This window comes from Prinia subflava, chromosome 10, assembly GCF_021018805.1.
Source record: "Prinia subflava isolate CZ2003 ecotype Zambia chromosome 10, Cam_Psub_1.2, whole genome shotgun sequence".
In the NCBI taxonomy this organism is placed as follows: domain Eukaryota; kingdom Metazoa; phylum Chordata; class Aves; order Passeriformes; family Cisticolidae; genus Prinia; species Prinia subflava.
In genome coordinates this window covers 7890237-7915172 of record NC_086256.1, presented here as the reverse complement: position 1 = coordinate 7915172, position 24936 = coordinate 7890237, and the positions used below count along the sequence as shown (strand labels likewise).

Here is a 24936-nt window from a genome sequence, read left to right as displayed (position 1 = left end):
TTCTACACCTGTGGCCAAGCAGCCCACAGGTCTGGGAGAGGAACAAACACAATTTCTACATTTCACATTTCTACAGCCAGATGGAAAATAAAGTAAATGCAGCCTGTGTCGCATCCAGCTAGGACCTAGACCCACCTCCTACAAAAACCCACTTCATTTCAGAGGTGGGTCTGGACAAACAAAAGTCATTTTGCTTCAAAGGGAAGCCTTGTAAGAAACCTTCCTGCAGGCCCAGAGACCTGAAGCATTCCAAACATCTTACTTCCAATCATGTAACAGAGTAAAACAGAAAAAGTCATGCCATACCTGCTCCAAAGGCAAAGAAGAAGCTCTTGTCTCTGTTCTCCCTCAAAAGTGACATCACTCTTCTCCCCATCCTCTCGTTCCTCTTGTAGATGAGCTCCTGTCTGAAGTAGCTGTCTATTTCCTGAGCTGTCACCTGCTCGTGGGGTGGGAGCGTTGTGTTGATGAAGTTTGGGACCTGAAACAGAGAGAGAGGCCACACCCCAGGTGGCATTGGTTAAGGAACCCACAAAACACTGCATGGATTAATCCAGCCTTCTTAAAGCCACCTGAGCACCACTATCACACAAAAACCAAAAAAAAAACCCAAAACATTAGAAGATCAGAGAATGGGAGGTTGTTAGGAACTCTCAAAAAATTCCCAATGAATATACTTTCTTTTAAAAAGTGAAACTAGGATTTTACTAAAGGAAACTTTAGTTATTTTGGTTTTTCTCTGTCCCTTCATCAAAATGTAGTTTCAGGTGTTACATTTGGGTGAGTTACTTGGACCTTTATTCTCTGCTTGTTCAAAAAAAATCATTGGCTGTTTAATGACAGATTCCTGTGATCTGTTCTCAGCTGAGGTCACCGTGAACTAAGTAAGGACTGTGAGATTTGGCTTGTATATGTGGCTTTTTAAGAACATACCAGTTTCAAAAGAGGAAAGGATGGCAAATGCAGACACAGGCAGATGCACACAGGGTAAATCCACTTATCCTTGCTATTAAGTCTCACCAGAGAAGACCATGCATTGAAACACATAAATCCCTGGAACATTCCAGATAAATAAGAGACTGCCACAAGAACTGCTCCTTCAGTCCCTGCTTTTGTGAGGAGAGATGTTCACAGACACAGCAGAAAGGCTGAAACCCCCCAAGTCCTTCGGTCAGGGCAGCAGACCCAGGAATGAGCCAAGATCCAAGCTGTAATGGACAGATAAGCCAAAAGTCCCTGATTGTTAAGACAACAATTTGTTTTGACACAGTTAAGGTCCCAGATAACCACAAGAGTTTGGGAGCCCACGTGCCCTGCAGAGAGAGGAGCTGGAAGGGGGCAGTGTTTGATGGCTGCTTACAGGACCCAAGCACATTCTGGTGATTTTCTGTGCCTCACCACTGGAAAGCAGCTTAAGCTACAAACCTCAGACTCAGATTTCTGAGTCCCTAGGTACATGTAAAGCTGCCAGGATTTCCAGTGTTAATCTGAGTTGGTGATAATGACATTGCACGCACAGCCCATGAGGGGAACATCCCTCACTTGCTGTGCTGAAACACTTGGTGCAGTGATTCTGCTACTCGAGTTAATTCCATCTCTGGTTTTAGGCTAAACAAAATTCCTGTACTCATTTTTTAAAACTTGCCTTTAGGTTTTGTTTTCGTTTTCCCATTCCACTTGGTCACACGGTTTTATCACAACAATTTCTGTCTCTTCCCACCCTCTTAGATCATAATGCTTCCCCAAAAGTTTTCAGCAAGTCTTGGGGAGAAAAACTGATTTCCACCTTCCCAGTGACTCTCCTTAAAGCTTCTTCATTGCAGCCCCATCTGCATCACCCCTAATATATGTAAGGGACCAAGAAGCAAGACATTTCTTACCATTCATTATGCAGGATGAGTCTACACCTCACTCTGGATTCACACCCTGGCTGTTCCCAGTTGAGTGAGACAGAAAAGGGGACCCCATCCCCTGACCCAGGGGATCCCAAGGGGATGGAGATAACTCTCTATGTAAGGGACCCTGCCCCAGCCTCTTGGGTCTCACAGACCAGCTGGACCTTTGATTTTTCAAACTGCTTCTCAACCTGCTTTGCCAAATCACCGTGCTCCTCTCAGCATGTCCTTCTTTAAGGGTTCAGTCACGTTACCCTGAGTCATTCCTTCCTCCAGGCTTTCCAGCAGGTTTGGCATCACCAGTAACTTGTGAACTCCTCAGAGCATGCAAGTACTTTGCACCTTGTTCTCAGTTTAGCCCTGAGCCAGCAAGTAATAAGTCCCACTAAGTCAGACCTATTGGAGACACCAGTTTCCTGTGAAAGCTCAAGGAAGTTGCCTCCATGTCTGGCAAGAATACGTGTTTGTCTCAAAGGGATGCAGGAGCAGACTGATGGTGTCAGAGAGATAAAATGCTGCTGGCTACAGCAGCAAAGGACGCAGTGGCTTTCACTCCTGGTGGAAGACAGGCACAGATTTATATTGTAGGAATAAAGTCTGACGAATGAGTAGCCATTTTACACTTGCAGTAACCTCTGTAATGCAAAGCTGCAAATCACTTGGTCCATGGAGATATCACAAACCTTTGCACTTTCTCCATACTCGGGCAGAAGTCAGGGAAGCCTTTAGGCACTGACGTGGAAGGTGACATTTTCTGGAAGCATCTGAAGGCTCAACACCCACGTAAGAGAAGTCTCTTCTTCCCTGCTTCTGCCTGAAGGGAAGTGAAGGCTGGGACCTGGTTTTAAGTCACTTGAGATGCTTTGGGGAAAGCAAGGTACAGCCTTGCCTGTGAGCACAACCTGCTCCCACACAAAGCAGGAGCAGCAATGCTGGGGGACAAAGCAGCTTTGTGCATCCCACTGGTGATGGAGATCTAGATAGCCAAAAACAGATGCTGTATAAGGTCTTTGCCAAGAAGGGAAGCACATTTCATCTCTTTGTGCAACTCCGTTACTTGCAATCCTACATCCACATTTAACCTATAGTTTGTTCCTTCTCTTTATCTAACCTAAAATACAGTACACAAAACAGAGCCATTTATTTGCCTTTTCCCCCCTTCCCTTTCTTTCCTTCTCTTGTGTGGGAAAACGTTTGCCAATGGCAGTGAGATAAAACCAAGGACTGGGTTTTATCAATCTTTCTTTTGCTTGCCCAAGGAACAAGACAAAGGCAGGCATCACCTAGAGAGGCACAGCATCAGCTTCAGGTCCTGCTGCACAGTATGCATTCCTGCACCTCTGATGCCTGGCAAAAATCAAATCTGCACGTGTGTTTCAGCATGTGTGTGGCAGAGGACAGAAGATGAATGACTGCAGTACGTTTGCCCCTACACAGTAGTGCAACCACACTCTGAGCTGTGACACTTGTCCCATTAATCACCTCTGCCCCTCCCTGCAGCCAGGTCCTTTCCACAGCCAGTGACACACACCATGCCTGGCTTCAGGGAGACAGCTGCTCCTGCTGATTTAAGAAACCCTTAAACCAGACAGGGATCAGGAAGTCAAGAAACAGTCACACGCAATTAGGAAACTCTTAAATGGAGCCAGAATTTAAGTTCTGGGGTTTTTTTGGGAAAGAGAAGATCTGTTATTTTAGAAAGATGGGCTAAATATGTTCCAAAAGGATGCACCTTCCTCCCACTTCTACTTTTGTTTTCATTCTGTGAAAATATTAATTTTAACATTTAAATTATATAAATCTGTTGTTTTTGACCTGAGAGTGAATGGATGAGACATTTGCTGTGTCCCCTGAGTGAGGGACTGATCTAATAATAGCTGAATATTGCCACCAGTATTTAAATGTACAATGGAGTAGATGATGTGTCTGTTGAAAAATTCAAACTTTTAACTTTGCTGTTCACCTAGGAGAGTAACAGCTGGATCAGCAGAAAAATGCATCACCTGGGGTGTGCTCACTTCTAGTGGATACACATAGAGATAAATAGATTTTTTACATACAGTCTCTGCAAGCTGTGCAGTTTTCTGAAAACCCAACCAACTCATATTTATATATAACTCTAGTGGAATCTCAATAATGTAGCTCATTGAGGTGTTCAAAATGAAGAATATTTTGTTTTACTTAATAAGGTTGCACTCCTCCGTTTTCCCTATTCCTATTTTCTTTAGGTTACAGCTCTCCTACAGACAGTTCAGATGGACCCCAACCTCAGTCATTAGGTACTTCCTGCCTTTCTCAGTTAAACTTTTGAGGTTAAAGAAAGGGACTATGAGAAAAAAAAAAAGAAATCCCAGCCTTGCAAAAATTTCTTCTCCTCCCCACTGTCTGTGTAGTTTTACTTGAGTCAGTATCCCTGATGGAATATATGTGTGGATAAAGCTCTGTACACACGTCTGAGCTAACAGTGCTGTGGGATGCAGGCCATAATTCTCCACCTTTGAAGTCAGTGGGAGCTTTAGGGAGAAGAAAGAGGAAGGATTGTGGAGTGGTTATGACACTACCCTGAAAAAATGGTTCTGCTCCCATGGGTGATACAAATCTCTTACATGATCACAAGCATGTCATTTGGGTTTAAACCTTCAAAGGAAACTCAGCACTTAACCTCCACTAAGTGTCTTTGAAGCATTTGGCTTTATTCCTCCTGTCTCTCAAAAGTCCATCTGTAAAATGAGGACAGCAAGACTTTCTACCTTGATGTTACATACAAGGCACTGGCTCAGTCTAGCTCTGAGGGACCCAAAGGAAGATCCAAAGTCCAACACAAGGCTCAGCAGTAACCTCTCTTCCCATAAATTTCCACAGAGGCTTGGATTCTGCTGCAACCATTAGCATAAGAGCTAACAAGATACTTTATCTTAGAAAAATGCATCAGCCATAACTCAAAGTCTGTGCTATGCTTTCTGCTTTGTCTGTAGCAACAGAAAGAAAGAAAAGACAAAAAAATTTTAAAAAAAGAGAAAAGCAGAATGTATTGGTGCAGAGTCTTTTATCATGTTTAGAGTTTACTGCCAAAGTTCAGCTGAAAATTCATGGACATAGGACTACATTAAAAGTACATTTTTTAAAATTTACTATTTTTAATGGTAAATTTCAACAAATATTCTGGGCAGAGGCACAATGCCAGAGAATATCTATCTGCAATGTGAATATCTATCTGCAAATAATTTTTTTGGACACACATAAGCACCATCACCTTTGATTACATTTTTTTCCCTGCTTTGGATTTACTGGCTACAGTGGAACTGCTCTAGACTCAGTCCAGTATCAAATCACTGTCATATGTGAAATAACAGTGTTATCGTTCCTACTCCTATGCACTGCATTTCCCAACCCTCTGATAACCTTGTTTAGCCTCGTTCTGTTCCAGTGATGAGAGTGTATTTCTGGAATGTGCATTCAAACTGCAGTATTATGTCAATCAAAAACCAACATTACCACCACTGGAATAAAGAGCTGTGTGCCTTTCTTCACCTGCTTGTGGGCAGAGGTGTTCTTCAATACAGTTCTACTTGCAGATGGAGAAGAGGAAGCTGAGATAGGGAAATGGGAAGTCAGCCCTGCCATGAAATACACAGTGATGCTAAAACCTCCCCAGCTATTATCTTCCTGTGTCTTGGTCAATCCTCTTGGCTTTTGAGACTCCTCTCTCCCATTGTCCCAATCAGCAGATGACTCCAAGACTTCCAGCCTCGTCTCCTGAGAAATATCCAAACTCAGACTGCTGCATGTACAGCATCATCACCGACAGCTGCAGGGGAATCTCTCAACAATGCAAGTGCCTTATTTCCTTATTTCTCCTTCTCTCCCCACAAGTTTCACAGGCTAAATAGAGAAAACAGAAGGCAGCACCCCCAGGGTCAAAAGGGACAACTACAGCAAGGCAGAGAGCTGGCCATCAACTTCCAGAGTTCCCGTCCAGCACCTCAATACAAACCCCATCCATCCCTCCCTGACAAGAGGGCCCTGCCTCCACACTCGTAATCCTTATCTCCAGTTGTGAGCAGGGAGTTGTTCCCAGATCATGACAACTACATTAATTTTTTTAAAACATGATAAAGATTGGGTTCTCTTTATTAGCCTTCTGGTTTATGAGCTTTACGTGGGCAGAGGCCAGAAGACAAGTAAGGGATCCCGCCTTGAAGGATTTTCCCTGCACCATGCAGGTCAGGAACCTTTACACAGTTGACAGCACTATGCAAGATAAGGATCTCAAGAGCTGACAGGCAGCTTATGGGGGCTGCCAGGGAGCCAGAACAGCATCCCAAAACCTGCTGGCTCCTCCAGCAAACTGAACAGCCCTAAATTCACACCAGCCCTTCCTGGGTCACAGGCTGACATATGAGCTCTAGTTATCATTCCTTTATGAAGGGAGGATACCCTCCTGTTAACCAGCCTTGACAAGGCATTGTGGCTTTTACTGCAGGGCTGCAAAATATACTGCCCTGGACTTGGAAGACACCTGCTCTCCTCTGATTTATGGACCCTTCTGGCATCTGGGAGAGCAATATCCTCTTACTGCAGCCTCTGATAGGAAGGATTGAAATAGTGCAAAGTGAAAGGGCTGTGAGAACAAGTATCTCCACCAGGAGGATGTGGCTGCCACAAAAGCAAAAGATGCTGCCAACTCAACTGGTTTTTCTCCAGCACTCCCAAGTGTCCATCATGAGGGAGACCAGCAATGGCCAAGGAGGGATAAATGGTTAAACTGATTTAACCCAAAGCCCAAAGTTGGCAGCTGCCAAGACAAGCTTCCAGCTTGTTATGGAAAAGGGAAACCAGGAAGGAGGAGTCTCCAGTTTGAGAATGTGATTAACCCATTATGGCTTTCTTTTAAGCACCAAAATGTAAAGTAATATATTAGAAGTCTGAGTGGACTGTAAAAGGAGTCGTTCATCTTTGGAGTAAAGTCCAGTTCCATCACTCTTTTCCCTTTTCCAGAGTTAGAGAGGGAAAAAGGCAAGAATACCTTTTGCTTGAAGGGAAGGGAAGAACACAAGAACATTTCTTGGGACCAATTCTGGGGAGCCACTTCTGGCCATGAGCCCTGCCCACCTCCCATCTGTGCTCATGGTCCACAGATGTTGCAGTTACATCACAGTTCATGTTAGAGAGATTTCTGTAACTGGCCTCTCTGATTTAAAGCTACTAGGACATCCCTCAGCATGCCATGGCAACTTGGATGTGAAAACAGAAGTCTTTGAGTTTCAAACTGGCTACCTCAGATCTAAGGGACATTGGAGCATCTAAACTTGTAAATGCAGGAAAATTACAAACAGAGATGTGGAGGAGCATGGCTGAATGCCAGTGAAGCCTCGATGGACAGTGGACCAAACATTTAAAAACCAGCTCTGCAGGTGACACAGAAGCTGTAGGAGTCATTGCTGGCCTGGGTGTAAAGCTGCCTGCAGGAAGGGTGGGCACTCCTTGGGCACTCCTGTGTCTGCAGCTTCAGCCCCCGCTGCACCTGCATGGACGCCCTCCCTGGGAGCACCAAACCCACCCAGCCTGGGCTCTTCTTCCAGGTGGCACCTGGCCAAACAACAGCTGTGTGTCCTGCCTACTCTACCTTCTCTATCCATTTGGGCCCAAAAAAAACAAGTTTTACAAAAAAAAAAAAAAAAAAAAAAAAAGGCAGAAAGGCCACAGGGATGGGCTGTGCATCTCACACACTCACAGCATGGGGGGTGATACTTCTCTCTCTGTTAAAAAGACTTTCAACAAATCCCTGAGAAGTCATGACCTCCATGTATGTTTTCTGTTTGTTTTTCCACACCAGTTAAATAGCTGCCTTCTGAGCACTTGGGAAAAAAAAAGGAAAAGAAGAAGCAAGCAACACCAACCCTTCCTCCAAGGCCTCCCTCCCCTCCTCACCCCAACCCCATCCCTGCTCCCCTTGGTCACGATGCCAAAATATGCAGCCGACCTCTCTATCTGAATGAATGTTTTGATTAAAGAGGTCTTAACAAAACACAGTCAGAACAATGATCCCGGCCCCCTTTCTGCAAGCTTCACCCAACTATGTGGAGTATATTTAGGCCCAGATTACAGGGACCTGCTCATTAATTGACTAAGGATGACAAGCCTGCAATGTATGCAAATAAAAGTTTAGGTTTTGGAGGGGAGGGTAAATCTTAACAACCTAATGATAGTCCTGCCACACTTCAAATCCTTTTAACATTGGGATTTTTTTGAGGCCAGCTTTCACAAGCTTGCAAACATATGGAAAAGTTCAAGTTTTTCTATTTCCCTTCCAAATAGGGAAAATAGCTTTCATTTCTTTGACAAAGAAAGAAATCTTTTTTCTGTTCTGACACTAAAACCATCACCTATTATATTGCCATGACACCCAAGTAAAGATACTGATCAAAGGGCAAAGCAGGGCAATAAAGTGAAAAAACTGGGGCCAGAAGGTTTGGTTTATTAAAGAACTGCAATTCTTTTTCCAAAGGTATTTTTCATTTTGTCTTCTGTTACACAATGGGAGAACAGCTGCTTAGTAGTGGGTACAAACCCAGGTTTGGTTGTCTTGGATATGTATTGTTCAGGACTCTTCAATGAGTTTCTTTCCACCCCTGTTTAGTGAGATTCTAAGAAAAGCCTGAATGTGTATGCGAAATTCCCAATATTATTTTAACCTGAGGCGAGTGTGATCCAAAATATATGACTTGCACAATATCACATAACAGCAAGGAGGAGAAATCTGGTTCATAACACAACAGCAGCTGGGCTGGACATGGGCCCTCCAGAGCTGACCCTCAAGGGTTATTGCAGAGGTGGCTCTGCCTTCCTGTTTGGTCCTAGAAAAAGTCCAGACTTCTCCCAGTCCAAACCTTCTAGTTATGCTGGCATCTGAAACAGACTGGATGACAGCTTTTGAACTGATCTGAACTTCCTTTAAGGTAGGGTTAACTTGAGAGGTCCAGTACCAGATGAAAAGATGGAGAACATCTCCAAGAAAGCCTTTAGAAATGGAACAAGGACCAGTGAGGAGAAAAATAAGGAATGATTCGGATTCAGTCACCCTTGCAATGGATTTCTTTCCATCTGAGCTGGTAGAACTCTACAAGCCTTTGGGTTTATCAGCATCAGCTCTCTCAGAGGACAGAAGATCTAGGTCTGAAGTAACCATCAGAGAGCTCACCCAGTTTACACTGGAGATGCCTGATCTATGGCATTCACCATTTGGTAATGTGCACCAAGAGTGTCAGATCAGGAAATGTTGTGTCCAGGAGAACCCAAGAACACAGTCTTTCATTAATGTTTAACATTAATCCTGCCAAGTCTTTCCAAACCAACCAACTTGCCCCCTTGTCCCACTTTTCTCCCCATCACAGTCGTAATGAGGAAATAGATCTTCTAGATAAAACAAGAAGAAAGAAAAAGCACTTTTTACATTCAACCAACAAGATACTATTTAAAATACTAACAAGCCTTTTTCATTTCTCTTTAACAAGTATTTCCAAGAAACACTTCATAAACCAGCTCTTTAAAAAGAAGGGAAAGTAAATGCTTTACAGCAAACATACAGCTGTATGTATAAACTGTACAGAAAGTAGCACCTTCAACTCCAAATATTTTTTACCAATCACTCTTTCATACTCATTTATAGTCTATTCCTGTACTAATAAATACAGATGGTCAACAATCTCTAAATGTTTTAATGTAAATCAGCCCTCTTCTGTAGGTAAATACGTTCTTTTTCTAATAACGCAGCAGTCTGAAAGAAAAATCTTAGCTTTTAAATGTCTTGTTCCAATTTCTCCATGACTCTCTCTTCTCTTACATTGCTTTCTTCATGGAAAGAGGAGGGAAAGAACTTCCAAGGTAAAACAACTCCAAATGCAAACATGTAATGAAATTTTTCAAGCAACAACAACCTATTTTCAAAACCTGTAGCATGAAAATTATCTGGGCATGTTCCAGATTATTAATAAAAAACAATCTCTGCAATGTTTTCCCCAGCACTGTAATCAACAAGTAGACTTCACTCTCAATCTGGATCTGCAACCAATTTTCTGAAACACATAAGCCAAAATACAACATTGCTCCAATCTGGAGTCCTGTTCTGACATAATATGAAAATTAGACTCTGCAAATTTTGGCCACACTTCTGTTTTTTCGTTCACTTCCAAATGCTCACAGTGTACCAAAACACGGAGCTGTAACTCAGGTGCAAGCGGAAAGAAATTTTGATCCCACCAGAGCAGAGCAAGAGCTCTTGTGAGCTATGGGGAGGCAGCAGCAGCATCTCCAGAGAGGAGAATTGGGGCACAGGCTCTGCAGGCTGTGGGCACAGGCAGCACTGAGCACTGGTGTCACCAAGCACGCGGCTGGCATCAGGAATGCCATCTGTGTCCTTCCAACAAACACTCCTGAGGTGTGACCAACCCTCTGCCTGGACCCACAATGGGAAACTCGTGGGATGGCTCCCCTGGTGCCAGAGGCAGCCTTGCACTGGCTTTTCTGGAAAGCCCACAATCGTTTTCCCTGGAAGAACGCGAGGCTGTGCCAGTTCGCCTGCACTTTGTTACAGCTGAGAGCGATAAGATGCTTCCAGAGCCTTGCATTACAATAGCTGTGCCTTCAGTTCATGGATTTATCTTCCCCTGCCCTAGATAAAACTCCATTCCTTGGACAAATTAGGTCTGCTTGTCATTCAGCACTCTACCTAATGGTCTCAGCTGTGTGTTTCTGCAGTTACTGAAGCTGGAGCATTCCACAGATAGTTCTCATTGATTTGAGAAGTGAGCCAGAAATCCAGTTGTATTTTATCCAAAACGACAACGGGGCAAGTTAATGATGTAATTAGAATTATCAGGACCCTTAAATCTTAAAGGACAGGTTTCAGTGAAGGATGATAACATTTTTAAAGGGGTACATAATCACAGCCTGGTGATTTATAAACAGCAAGCGCCTTGTGAAGTGAGGCACTGAACATTTTCTTCTTTAGTTTAGGGAGGCTGATACTGACATAGGCATAGTCTGTAAATCTCTAATGTCACGTTATCAAGATCATCATGTGCTTTTCAGAAGGCAACACTTGCTGTCTAAATCCACCCATGGCATTTTGAACTGCAGAGGCAACCTGAGATATGGATGGCTTCATTCGAGTGAGGTATCCAAAAAGCTTGGCTGTTTCTAAGGGACACAGCTCGAAGGAGGAGGCACAGCACCTGAAAGGGGTTGAGACCCGTCTGCAAGCTGTGGTGACCACCAAACAGCTCCACTGCACAGCTTGTTTAACCGTGTGGGATGAAATCATGACCTTACACCTGCTGTCCATGAGAAGATCCTTATGCTGAGCTGAGCACAAAGCCTGTAAACTGGGTTAGTCACTCACTTGATTTATTCGCTTTGATATCCACTGATGGCTGGGCCAGCTGGGATGAACACAAAGCCTGCTGAAGGCATGGAAATACTCTCCATTACTTCAGTGGGCTCTCAACACCATCCAACACACAAACCATAAAGGCTGCCTGGATGAAAGATGCTTTGGAAGTGTCAGGTATGACTCTTGCCCCAGGCTGATAACCCTAAATGGGACAGGTAAATGGTAAGGATGAAACCCGGGTAGTTGGGCCAGCAGAAATTCTCTACAAAGTGATCAGTAAAGCTGTAGGTCTCTGACATGCCAGATCAGCAATGAGAGAGGAAACACCATCTTCTCCTGGGACAGGAGCCTCTCCTCAGGTCAGGAGAATGGACAGAAGATGAGAGACAATAGTTGGAGACAACAGCTACAATTTTTAGAAAGGGCTGAAGGACAAAAATCTCAGCCTTGGATTTTCAATTTTCCTCTTAATGAGGAGTACACAGGGGTACAAGGAAACAGAACCAGCTAATTCAATGATGAAAAAGATGATTTTGCTTTACAGAACTGTCCTTAAAAATCAAATAGCTCAAATCTGACCACAGGAAGTAACTGGGGTAAAAAAACCCCACACAATAAATTGTTCTGCACCCTACTTTTTCTTCATGGAGGTTTTGGGTCATTAGGAAATTTCTCAGCTGTCTCAGATAAAAAAGTATCATCTGGAGACAGATAATTTTCTAAATTTGAACTAACAGATTTTTTGCATTTTAATACTTCTGGACACACTGACCTCAATTCCCTAGTCAGAGCTTCAGACAGAATACAGAAGTTAAAACTATTGACCTAATCCAATACATTTTTGCTTTTAGGGAACATTTACAAAAGCAGAGAAAGAAACTGACTTCTTTGAGGGGAAAATAATCTGGAGAAAGAGCAGAAAATATACCCATCCTATCTTTAGCTTAGAATGCTTTCTCTCCAGTATCATTTTGACTCTCTGCCCAGAAGCCTCAGCATAAGCCTCTTGATTGCAAAAGTCACAAGAGAAACAAATGTTTGAAGAAGGCTATTGAAAAAAGAGAGATGTTTCCTACTGCACTTTTGGGTCAGAGTCTAACTTACTAAACTGACCCCCTTAAAATTTTACTAAGTTTAAATAAGGATTTTTACATTTGGAAAAACGCTGCTTGCAAACAAAGTTTAAAAAAAATGGAGAGGGAGAGGAATCATGAGTGTAATTTAACCACAGGAAAGCAGAGGTGTTTCCTCTTTCACTGTTCTTAATTAAAATAAAATTTTAAAAACCCACTGAAACTGAGAAGGATTTGTTTACTCCTCCGCTCTCATCAGGCTGATGGCTCTGGGAAAGGAAAGAGTCAGGGACATGGGGCCCTGCTCACACTCTTCATTCTGGGCACCCTGCCTAAGCTGGGCTTCACAAGCCCAAAGTGAGCAGCATCTCCCTGGGGGGGTCCTGTCCCTTCCCCGGGGTGATGAAGGAGCTGTCCTCTGACCTAAAGCCTGCTTTGGACTAGGAGTGCCTTTCCTTGCACCTTTCCTCCCAGCACCATCCTGTCTGCACCCCCTTGGCACAGTCTTGTCCCAGTAGGGCTCTGCCCTCTCCTCCCAAATGCTGCAGGACTCAGGAATGTGCAGGAAACCACACACTTCCCAAACTCTCTTGGGGAGGCTGAAGAGGCTCAAGGAACTAATCTGTAACATGTCAGGTCAACAGCAGTGGTATTTCTTCTAGTCCTTTCTGCATCTAAAGATGATTTTTGCTCTAAAGGCACCTCAGCATCTTGCAGACAGCTACTGGAGCTGCTTCATCTCTAAAGAGTCACACTGGAGGCATTTAGCAAATTACTGCACCCACATAAATACTCTCCCTCTCCCTGCCACTGTCCCCACAGCAACTCTAGACTTCATCACCTCCTTCCCAGTCCATTACAGCCACCTCAACCATCACTCTGAGCTGAGCCAACCCATGGACAGGTTACCTTTATTCTGCAGCTCCCGATAACCTTCAAGGGACAAGCAGGCATGAATAACATTAAACAGCACCCCAAATTTGTCTCAAAGTGTGAGAGTCCCATCCTTTTGCAGTTCTCCTGAGCTGCACCGCATGGAGCTGAATTCCCTGGCCTCCAGCACTCACACAGGTGTTGGTTCTGCCAACTCCAATCCTGACCTTTTGTTCCATTCCACGTGGTATTTCAAGGTTGTGTTAGCAGTACCAGCTTCAACTCTTATCAGACCTCTAAAGAGCTGGGCCAGAGATGGGTACCATGGAAGAAGGGACACACCTTCCAAAACCACTGTGGCACTCTTGTCCTCCAAGACTGGCATGGGTACCTGCCCTGAACTGCTGCAGACTCAGCACATGACAAACCCCTGTGCCTACATTTAGAGTCTCCAGAGAGATCCCATGGCGGATCTTTCGTCTGTAATATCTGAGTCAGGCTAATCTAATTTGGTAACCAAATGGCAAAAACTCTCTGTGACAGACAGAGTCTTTCATCCTTGCAAAAAAACCACACAGAACAAACTTTGGAATGACCCCAACTGGCAAAACCTGACTTGAATAGGGAGTTTATTTTACGTTTTAATTTTCTATTTTGTTCTGCTCGCAGTTAAAATAAATGGTATAGAGCTGGTTTATAAAAACACTACCAAACAAAAAACTCTTTACCCAACAGTACGGCACAATATTTAGAGTTCTGCGGGGACCAGTATACATAGAGGGATTTTAATTTTCCATGGCCTGTAAGCGTTATAATCTCCATCAACTGCATGCACTCTGGGACCATGACTAACACCAGTGCCTGAACTCTGAGTGGTTGTTGGTTTCTTTCTTCTGTCTTTAACACTGTTTGGAAACTCACACTTGATCCAATGATTTGCAGAAATAAAGAAGCTTTTACAGCAAGCGGTTCCTCTCAAGTCTAATCCCCAGGTCTGTTCTAGGACAATGTGACAATAAATCAGAGGTGTCTGTGAGCTCATGCAACTGCTATGAATGACCACAACTCATCTTAGGGACAAAGGCTTTACTTATTAGGAGAAATTGCACTGGTGGAGATTCACAGGTGACACAGGGCATTCAGACACCAGGACTGTCTTCATGGGTTTGACCACTAGCAGTCCTTTCATAGCATCCATGGCAAACATTCCACTACATCTTGCTTGTTTATTCCTTTCTTATCATGTGTGCTGTGCTTCAATATTTTAGGAATAGTTACAACCACTGACTTCTCCAGGATCCTCCAAAGTCATGAGTTCTTTACCTTTTCCAACTCGTATTCCTCATCTTTAAAGATGCATTCCTACCCAAGTTGATTTCTCCCTTTCTCCCCTTACTTTTCAGTGCAAGGCTGACCAGAATGAACAGCTCTGGCAGCTCTGGTACCACACACTCCTGTGTTTCAGTGCTGCCACGTTAACCACCCTGGTATGTCCTGCTCTAAAGCAATTAATTTTCTAGGAGTGAGTTAACTGGGACACCAAGGGGGTTTTATCTCATGTTGGGGCCCCAATTGCTTGCCCAGCTGTTGTGCTGAGAAACAAGTGACCCACAGAGCCCTGTGCAACCCAAGACAGTGATGGCAAGATAAAAGTGTCTGAGAGGCCTCTGCCCCAATCCACAGGCTGAGCTTACCCTGTCTCAGTTCTCTCTGGCAGTCACACAGTTCTCCTTGATTTGCATTTGCTAATGGTAGACTGCTATCAGGATTTAATTCTTTCACTGGCAACACACATACAGTACTGTGGCTGTCAAATTTACACAGATTTGCCCCAAGTGAGTCACTGCACCTGAGACAGGAATCTGGGAATACTGATCAAAAAAAAGGAGATGTTGAAGATGACATCCAAAGACCAAGTTTTCACAGAATTAACTGGAAAGGAGAAAGAGGAATCTCAGCTTGCCATGAAGCATCAAACTGGTCTGGAAATCAGATTTCTGCTCCCTTGAGAGTTTTTAATAGCTTTGGATAACTAAGATAAACAGAGACTGAAGGGCTGCCTGAGACACATACAAAATCACTGAATTATGACATGTTTGAGAGGTTATTTACTTTTTAGAGTATTTACATAAGGTCCACTTCCTCTTCATATATAAGCTCAAACATTGCAGAGATTCCCCCTCCACCCTTAATGAGGAGTCTGCATTCAAGAGCCCCAAACATCCAGAATTAACCAAGAACATCCCTAGGAAAGTTTTCCAGGCAGTCCATTCCTTGTCCCTAGTAACAAGCAACAGGACAAGAGGAAACAGCCTCAAGTGGCGCTAGGGGAGGTTTGGATTGGACATTAGGAAAAATTTATTCATCAAAAGGGCTGTCAAGCACTGGAACAGGCTGCTCAGAGAAGTGTTGGAGTCACCATCCCTGGAGGTTCTTAAAAGACGTGTGGATGTGGTGCTTGGGCACACGGTTTAGCTGTGTTTCGGACTTGGCAGTGCTGGGTTAGCAGTTAACTCGATGATCTTGGAGGTCTTTTTGAACCTGAACCATTCTGTGATTCCCCAGAGCCTGAGCCAATCCAGGGAAATTCCACTCTCTCACCAGGCAAATGAGGCACGTGTGGAAAGAAAACAGAGGGCATTAAAAGGAAGAGGGGGAAGAGGAGTCGGAATATGAAGTGATGATGGGGATATTGCTATTAAAGCAGCTGATTTTTCCTCAATTCTCTGGCCCATCTGGAACAATTCTGCTCACCTGAGAAGTGTCATGGTTGAAAATCACAGCATTCAGGTCTCCACAGTTGTAGTGCTTGATGAGATCCTCAGTGGTGTAAGGGGCCTGCAAACTGCCTGCTCGAAGGCTTTCGTGTTGGAGCAGAGTTTGGTTCAGAGCAAACAGCACCTGCAGAAACACAGGCAGGAAAAGAGAGAAACAGCTGAAGACAGTAGGAATCAAAACAACACGGACTAAAGGACAAAACTTTGAAAGATTTTCCTGCACCTGAAGTCTATTCCCTTGATCCATTCTGGCCCACAGTAATAAGGGATGGTCTTTAGGCATTCCCAAATGGAAAACCATTCAGGTTTGGAATATATATAATGGAAATATAATGGAATATAATGGAAAACCATTATATTTCCCATAGAATATAACTTCACAACAGGTACATATTGCTCAGAGGTTACAATCCCAGAACTCTTGGGCTGTCTGTGCTGGTTAATTTGCTTTATGACAGACACTGCAATGGAAATGTGGACACTAAACAAGGACACTTCTATTGCCTCTGACTGTTTCCTGTACCCCAGCTTAAATCCAAAACCCAAACTCAGTTGAAAGGTTTTTGAGAAAAAACCCAAAATCTTATGAACTTCTGGAGTCACAGGTACAGTATTGGGACTTTGTGCACGCTTGTAGTAACAAAAACTCTAGGAAATTCATTATTGGTCTCCCTCCTTTTGTCTTTCCTCCTTCACCCACCCATCTGCAAAGTGAGAACAGAGATGCAGATCTGTAACACTGTCCCAACAGACTGGTCCAGTATCTCCATCCCAAATTGAAAAGAAACCAAAAAACCAGAAGCACTATTGACCATGTAATTTTGGGTAACCAAAAAAATAAATGTCCTTAAATATTGGATTTTTTTCCCATGAATTACCAAACAAAAACCAAAAAAACCCCAAGCAAACAAACAAAAAGCCCCCCACCACAAAAAACACTCCTCCTACCCCTCAACAAAAAAAACCCAAATAAAACCAAACAAAAAAAAGAACCACTAAATTTCATATGAGCTACCAAAAATATTTTTAGATTTGTGAAAGACTGTGGGAGTAATATATACCAGTTATTGAACCACCAAGTCTGGGCTTTACATGCTCTGCTTTCCAAGAACCTTCTGAAGAAACTTGATAAAAAGTAGATGAATAAATCAGAAGAACTGCAGTGAAGACTTCTGTCACAAACTGTATAAATAAACAAACACACTTTTCCTAAAATAAAGTGGTATGTGGTGACTGCAAATTCAGAGTTCTGAAAAATTATAGTGATGTGGCATTTTCCATGAAAAGACTCCTGCACCCCTCAGTCTCACATTTCACTTTTTGAGCTTTTCTCATTTATAACAGCAGTGGCCCATTCTTCCCAGAGAACAACAATCATCTCAAAATCTGGCTAATGTAATCCCTGCTGAGCTGCAGTGTGGGACCTGAATTCTTACCTTCTTAAATTTTAGCAACTGAACCCACGTCAAGGAGTGAACCATGAGGAGTTTAAAATCAGCAATTTACATATGTATTTGCAGGATGGAAGTTTTTCTTAGTTTAAAGTTATGATTCCTATTGAAGTTTATCTGAAGGTGAAGGAAAGGAAGTTGCAAAATCTCATGTATATAAAAAAGAGTATTGGATATTTAATTATTAATGATAACATTGATAATGTTAATATTAATAATAACAAAGGATGTTCAGGGCACTAACAACCTCAATAAAAAGCTGTTACATGCTAACTAACATACACAAATTGGGTTGAGGAAAAGAAAATGCAATTTTTTAACTTAAGAAAAAAAATAAAGGATGGTCTTTCAACTGAACCTGTTATGCCTAAATTTGACAATCAGTTCCCCATTAAAAGCCAAGCCTAAAAGATTTCCTAGCCCAGATCTAAGGGCTTCTTCAGGCTTTTCTACAAAGAGATCAAACCTTCCCAGGACCACAGCTTGAAGTTAAACATCTTCCTAACTTAGTTTTTCTGTAATTTAAAAAATATGCAAAAAACATAGTTTGAAAAATTTCTAACGTTTGAAAGGATCTGAGCTTTTTCTTTTTCCCCTAAGGGCTATAGCTCAAAGAGGAAATGGTTCATCCCAGGATTTCCTGGGGATTCTAAACATTTTGACTAATAAAAATAAAAGCTTAGAAAAACACTGACAGGAAAAATGAGAGCAGAGGTTTTCCCAAAATGCTTTTAGCAAAATCCTTCTCATTTTTTATTTTTTAAACAATGGATATTACTAGATTTTTATATACAAAAATAAGTATACACACAGGCGCACACACATATACAAACCACCAACAAGCCCTGAAGGCAAGACCGTATGTTTTATGATAAAATATTAAGAAAGCAATAAACAAATCCTTACTTACTTTACTCCCAATGCTTTTTTTGTCAAACCTCCCCGTTTTTTCCTTTTTTTTTTTTTTTTTTTTTTGGTTATTCTGGGGAAACCAGTCCTGTGCATTACTAGTGTGGGTCTTTCTCCTCTGATAGGTTTGGAACCTATTATATTATTTCAGTCACATCAGCAGGGGGTTAGAGATCTTGAAGAAAATTGTCTATGTATTCCTGAAAAATCAGCCTGCAGAGAAGTTCACAGTACGAGTTCACTTCTTATGAGACACCAAAGATTCCAAATGAGAGAGAATGAGTTATTTTGCAGCGGCCCCCATGATTTCATTAGTGCCAGGACATTCATGTCCCTGCTTTCTGCCTCACAGCAGCTTTTGGACCTAGAGGTGATGCTGGCCACCAGCTGAACCCATCCATCACCATGGGCAGCTCAGCACTGGGTTCAAACTGCTGCCCCAAAAGCTACTCCAGATTTTATTTTAGGAGGAAAGTGAAAATCAGAAACTTGAACACTTGAATATGCTAAAGGAAAAGTGTACTTAACTGATTTCTAGAGAAGTCTTGCTTGATCAAGCCATAACCACCATGGATTTTGGTTGTGAGGCTCAAACCAAATTTAAAGAGAAGCAGGGTCTCATCCCAGTTGCCTGTTTCCTGGCTGGATTTGTAGACCATTTCCTTCAGAGTCAGGTTAAAGCCAGTTTAAAACCCGAATTTATTTTTCCTTACTGTTCAGTTAATGCCAGAAAACCAATGCTGTTTCCTTCCCTTCTCTCTATCTTAATATCAGTGACCCCACGACCCCCAGCCTAATCCTCTATCTGAGTTAAATCTCCCAGAGCTGCCTGAGATTACTGAACAGCTGATGACTTCAAAATAAACACACTTAGAGTGACTGCCTATACACAGTCCCACCTAATAAACAGAGCAGACAGGATTTGTCCTGGGAAGCAATGGGAAGTTATGACTTTGGCTCTCGGGAAGTGCATTTTTATTCACACAATTTATGGTCCTCACCCTGCTTTGAAGACATTTTTGCACATCTGTCTCTGGCCCTACCGTTTGTGACTGACCAACCTTTTAATCTGGGTGGTGTCATTCCTGCAACACAGAGATTTTATTTGGGTGTTTGGAGACACCAGTTGAGCCCTCAGGGCAGTTCTGTTTTACTGTCAGTGGGAGTGGGTCCCACTAGTCCTACACTGGTCCAGACACTTTTGGAATTGTTTTGCACAGCCTTTGGACCTCTCAAGGAAAAGGGGCTGGACTAGTGAAGACCTTCACCAACAGCCTTGCTGATCACCTTGACACTCAAACAGTATTCCCCCTCTCCGTGCTTCAGGATTACAGAGCCAGGAGTCACACAAGAACAGAAGGAATGGGTTACAAAAGCAAACCTCCTATATAAATAAGTTTTAATGTTTACGGTGTTTAACTTTCACCTTCAAAAAGATAAAGCATTATAAAACCTCAAAACTACACATAAAGCAAGCAGACACAACTGCAGTGGGTCCTAAGGCCTCGAGGCTGGCACTGCACAGAAGTGTTGGTATCAGCAGCTGTCCTTGGGACAATTTGAATTTTGTTTTGCAAACGTGTTGGTGAGGTTGGAGATTTGATTTTATGTGAGAATTTAATGAGAATTTGGTTTTAGGGAAGTAAACCTAATCTACAGAAAGAGATCTAGAGGACCACTGCCATCTTTTTAAAGAGGGAGGAGAACTGAATAAATGTGTACTTGGACTGGGTTTAGGAATACTCCAGCCTTTACACCAGAAATCATTTTCTTCACTGAACTTGGGTTTGGGAGTAAAGCTAGATGAAAATCCCATTTGTTCCAAGGTACTCTCACAACCATTCACACGTTGTGTTTTACTGTGCCAGGTCAGCAGCTTCAAACTGGACATTTGAAAGCTCCTGAAGGCCAGAACCATGTTGGTGCTGTATGTGATAGTTAAGGAGGAGAAATCACAGCCTCTGTGCCAGAGAGATGTCTCCTTATCCATGGTCTGTACATTTGTCTCTAGCTGAAGAGCATAAGAAGGCCCAGAAAACAAAAACCAAGCTAACCAAATGCATCATGATTCCTGGTTATGTCAGTGGTGGACAGGTGGCTTTGTCCACCTGTGGAATCAAGTGGAAAGGTTGCCAGGTCCACCTCTTCAATTTTTCTAACTAACCTCTTCAATTTTTCTAAAGCCCTAAATAACGCCACAGTGGAAAAAAAAAAAAGCTTTGTGGGAACATCTAATAAATAGCTATAAAATAAGACAAGTAAACCTTATTCACAGATAAAATGCTTGAGCAGTCCCAAACCTTCCTATGAAATATATTGCTAATAAAACAGGCAACAAATTCAGGAATTACAACAGAAGAAACACATTTTTGTTAAGCTTAAGACAAATTGGAGCTGTGTATTCTGGTGTGTTTGCTATACAGGAGACTTGAAGATGAAAGGCAGCCCTAGGAAAACTCTCAGGCCAAGCTTTGCATTCACAGGACTCCAGTAGCTGGAATTACAGGATGACCCCTGCACAGACCCATGATTAATAACAATACCACAAAAACAAGTACTTAAATTTCACACTATGATGTCAGCTCTTGAGCAGGCAACTTATTGTTTTCCTTTGCTCTCTCTTTTGGACACGTGCCACCACAATGCAAACACTAAATAAGCATTACTGGAAGTGTTTGAGTGACTATATCCTGTCATTGCCCAGACTGCAATTCCAGAGAAGAAATACCCACTCTCCTACTTGGTTCAAAATAAACTATAACATAAATATTGAGATATACAGTTCTGCAGGGGTTCTCCTTTTGTAGTTATCCTAATCTGTAATCAAACAAAAAATCAAACATACAGTTTCAGGTCCAAATAGTTACTTGGGAAAAAAAATAGAAGAAAGAAAAATGCAAGTCCCTGATTTTCCAGATTAATGAAAAGCAATAAAAGTGCTTGCCCAAATCTGTTCAGTTCCACTGGTTTCCAGAAGACGGGTTTCCCCTTTCCTTGAATCTCTTGTGCTATTGCTAGGAATTAGTGAGCTGTGAAACTCACCTAATGAGGTCAGCATCAGGAAATAGCTCTGGAAAAACAGGTCCTGGGGGAACTACTAAAGGACTCCCCCGGTGTCCAAACGAAATCCTGGATGCATCGGCACATTGTACAGCCGGGGCTGTGGGAGGAACGTGCCCAGCTTTGTTGTTGTTTTTCCTATAAAGGGACAGCTAAGGAAAGTGAAACTATTAACTCATCCACTGGAATTTCTACTCACAAACCGTGCCCCCTGTTAAAGCTGCTCATAAAAGCCTTTCGGCTAGTTAGTTCCATATGTTCCCCAAATCCGCAGTTATTGCTTCTGAAAGGCAGGAGTAGTTAACAGTCTGCGGCTTGGCACTGTCCAGGGAGACCTAGGGACCTCGCCTTCCCCCCTCCCTTTCAAACTGCCAATTAACCAGTTTAATAAACCGGTTTGAATCTGACTGAGGCTCTTGGAGAAACCACAAACCACCGCCCATGCCACGGCTCAGGCGTGACAGTGACACAGGGGTACGGCCCAGGGCAGGGCAGCCATGCTACTGATGTGCAGCCACGGGACTGAGATTGGTTTTCTTGATGCTGGGAAAGCTGCAGTGACATGGAGGCCCCAGCTTTCATGCCCAAAGCTCCAGCTAAAGTTGACTCCAACAGCTTGACTTTAGCCTCCTGACTTTTCTCCTTATGCAGAGATGTAATGATGAACTTGCACAGGCAAAAGTAATTTTGGTTTTTATTTTATTTTTACTGTGCTTTGATTGAATCAAAAGCCAACAGAAAATTTTTACACTGCAAACACTGCAGAGTGCATGAGAACCCCAGTCTCTCAGCCTTAAGTTCCCCAAGCCAGAAAAAGAATCTCCTGGTTGATGGCAGGTCACACATTTCTTGGACTGCCCCTACTACACCACTGCTTCTGCTCCAAGTTCTGGCTTCAGTAGGGCTGGGGCAGGCACAGGGTTCAGTGAGACCCTGGAGAGCAGAAATTTGGGGGTTTGGTGGGTTATGTGACAGAACAGGCAAGACAGCAACAGTTTGGGCTCTTAGATACATGTCTTCTCTTGCACAAGGTCATTAAGACAACAAAGACATGGAACTACTTTCTGTCCTGAAAGCACTTTTAAAACTTATACTATAATACACTATAAATACCACACCCACTCTAAATAGGTCAATAAAAACCCCAAAATGGTCTTAAATATGTAACCTGAAGTCAGCAGCAGCTGTAGCACAGGCAGTATTGGAACAAGGGAAAGATCTGAAAACTTTGCTTCTAACAGCAGCGACCTCTGTTACTCACTAAAGGTACTTAGAGTCCAGATTAACACAGAAGAAAGGGTGGGAGGAAAAGAGCTTTGGTATGGAATTTCCCCTTTTGTGAACCACCACACTGATGGAAGGATGTTTCAGTTTCAATGCCCTCACCACATCATGAGCAGGGTCTCTTTTGTCAGTAACTCAGCTTGGTGTCCAACCAGTCACAGTGTGAGTGAGCAGTGACTCTGTAGGATAACTCTGCTTTGGTCAATGCCCACATTCAAGCTTAGGGAAATAAATTAAGAAACAACAGGAAGACAGATTTGCATTTTGATCAGAACTGAAACTCTGGAAGGGACAGAATGACTTCTGTTAAATTCGCAATCTAAATGTAGGACTTGTGGGGATTTTGTATGCAGGATTTACTCGCATCCAGTACTTCTGCATAGGTCTTGTTTCTCAGCAGATTAACTTTGATAAGTAAACCTATCTAAAAGGATAAATATTTTCATCAAATGAGTTACACTCTGAGCAGTCTAATTCTGCAAATGTTTTTACAATGAAGTGCAACCAGTTCCAGTAACTAACACCCTGCCCAGCAGTGATGGCTTGCAGGTCCAAGTGTCACTTTTTAGACCTGCACTGGAGTCTTAGATCTTGTAAACAAGAAAGGAAACACTCAGTAAAATCAGTTCATACTTCTGGCACAAGAGAGCACTCCAGAAGGAAGGCTGAACTCAGAGTGGTTCTAAAGTAAATTCCTTCTCCCTAGAACTCACCTCAGCTATTCAGTGATGTGACTTAAAGAAAGGACATACTAGACAACAAAACAATGCTGACCAGAAACCTAAACGTCCCGTATTAGTTTTAATCAAGTCAGACATGATGGTGTAAATTGCTTCGGCTTCTTTCTTTACACCCTTCATGTTAAGTTGTGTCAGAGCAGTAACAGGTCTTCCAAGGCTGAGTATCTGGCAACTGGGCTTGATTTTAAACAACCCATAAAAAATACCAGGAAGTCCATTATGAGGGCAAAAGGCTGGAGTGCCCAACTGGTGTGAATGGACCCAACTCCAGGAAGAGAAAGGAGACAGATGGACTGTGTGACATTGGATGTCTAAAGCAGCAGCCCTGGATCATGTGAAACCCACAGGCACAGAGGAAGGCAGAGACATTTCTCACCCAGACAAAGCAGGCAGTGTTCCAGTGGGACAAACCCAGTGGGACAGGGCCCTGCTGCCCATCTGCTGCTGCCCTGGGCTGGCTGCCAGCCTGGCTCCTGCACACCTCTGGGTCCCCACAGTTGCCCCTTGTGCCACCACCCCAGCAAGCCCTGCCTGGCCTCCAGCTCCACTTTGTCATTCCTGTCCTGGGGGTATCTCACCACTTACTAATCAAGAGCAAACCCCCTGTGTTCAGAAACCCCAAATGCTGCCTCAGCGTCAGGGAACCTCCCCCCAGCACACACCCCGTGTAACACAAGGGCTCTGTGGGCACTGGAAGTTTGTGAGGAGGTTTCTGGAGAAGAGCAGTGTTCCAGGAGAGGTGCCGCAGCGTCTGCAGCACGTTGCTCAAAGGTGTCACTGAAACAAGAACAGTCAGCCCAGATAAGCCCAACATCCCCAAAAGTGTCTGGTAGCAGATACTTGGGGAAAGCATGTAAGAAATGAGGTGAGCAGAGCGTGAACTTTTCTCAGACAACATTTCCCATCTTCTGGAAATCTGCCAGTTGGAGACCTTGTGGATGAAAATACCTCTTCTCCTATCACTCCTTCCCACCCACCTCCCTGCTCCCCATGCCTTCACCTCAAAATTATCCCGGTGGTTGGTTGCACCACTCTTCTGAAGAGCAGCCATCTGCCTGCTCTACGCAGAGAGGAGCTCTCAGCCTGCTGCTTTGCTCAGCGATTTCACTCCCAAAAGGAAGCCTGGCAGGACGCCCGAAGGGCAGCGCCCACGATCACTTTTCTCCACCTTAAATGGGCACATTGTCCCTTCACCTTCAGAGGGGGCACATGAAATCTTTCCCAAGAACCTGAAACCACGTCTGCTGCTCGGCTCACGAGTAAAATTGTTACCGGGCCCTTCTGGGGTTTTGATTTTTCTTTTTTTGTCTCCACTGTAACAGAAGGAATGTGGGAACATGCCCTGAGTGGAGCGGACCAGTTGGCCCTGGTGACGAGTGAGCTGCAATGAAAGGGGCACCCCCCTGGAATAAAGCAAAGCTCTGGGGCCATTTGGGGAACTCCCAGCTTCAGGCACCCAGCCTGAGACTTTTAAAGTCTAGTT

The 24936-nt window shown here is 43.3% G+C and overlaps 1 protein-coding gene across 1 annotated transcript in view; it reads right to left on the bottom strand.

The window, feature by feature from the left end:
• TRABD2B (TraB domain containing 2B) overlaps nucleotides 1-24936 on the bottom strand; it is a 269261-nt gene that overhangs the window by 107857 nt on the left and 136468 nt on the right. The window contains exons 3-4 of the mRNA XM_063407122.1: nucleotides 15987-16133; nucleotides 307-481 (exon numbers count right to left, since the gene is read on the bottom strand). Coding sequence (XP_063263192.1) covers nucleotides 307-481; nucleotides 15987-16133 — 322 coding nt within the window. The remainder of the gene's footprint in view (nucleotides 1-306; nucleotides 482-15986; nucleotides 16134-24936) is intronic.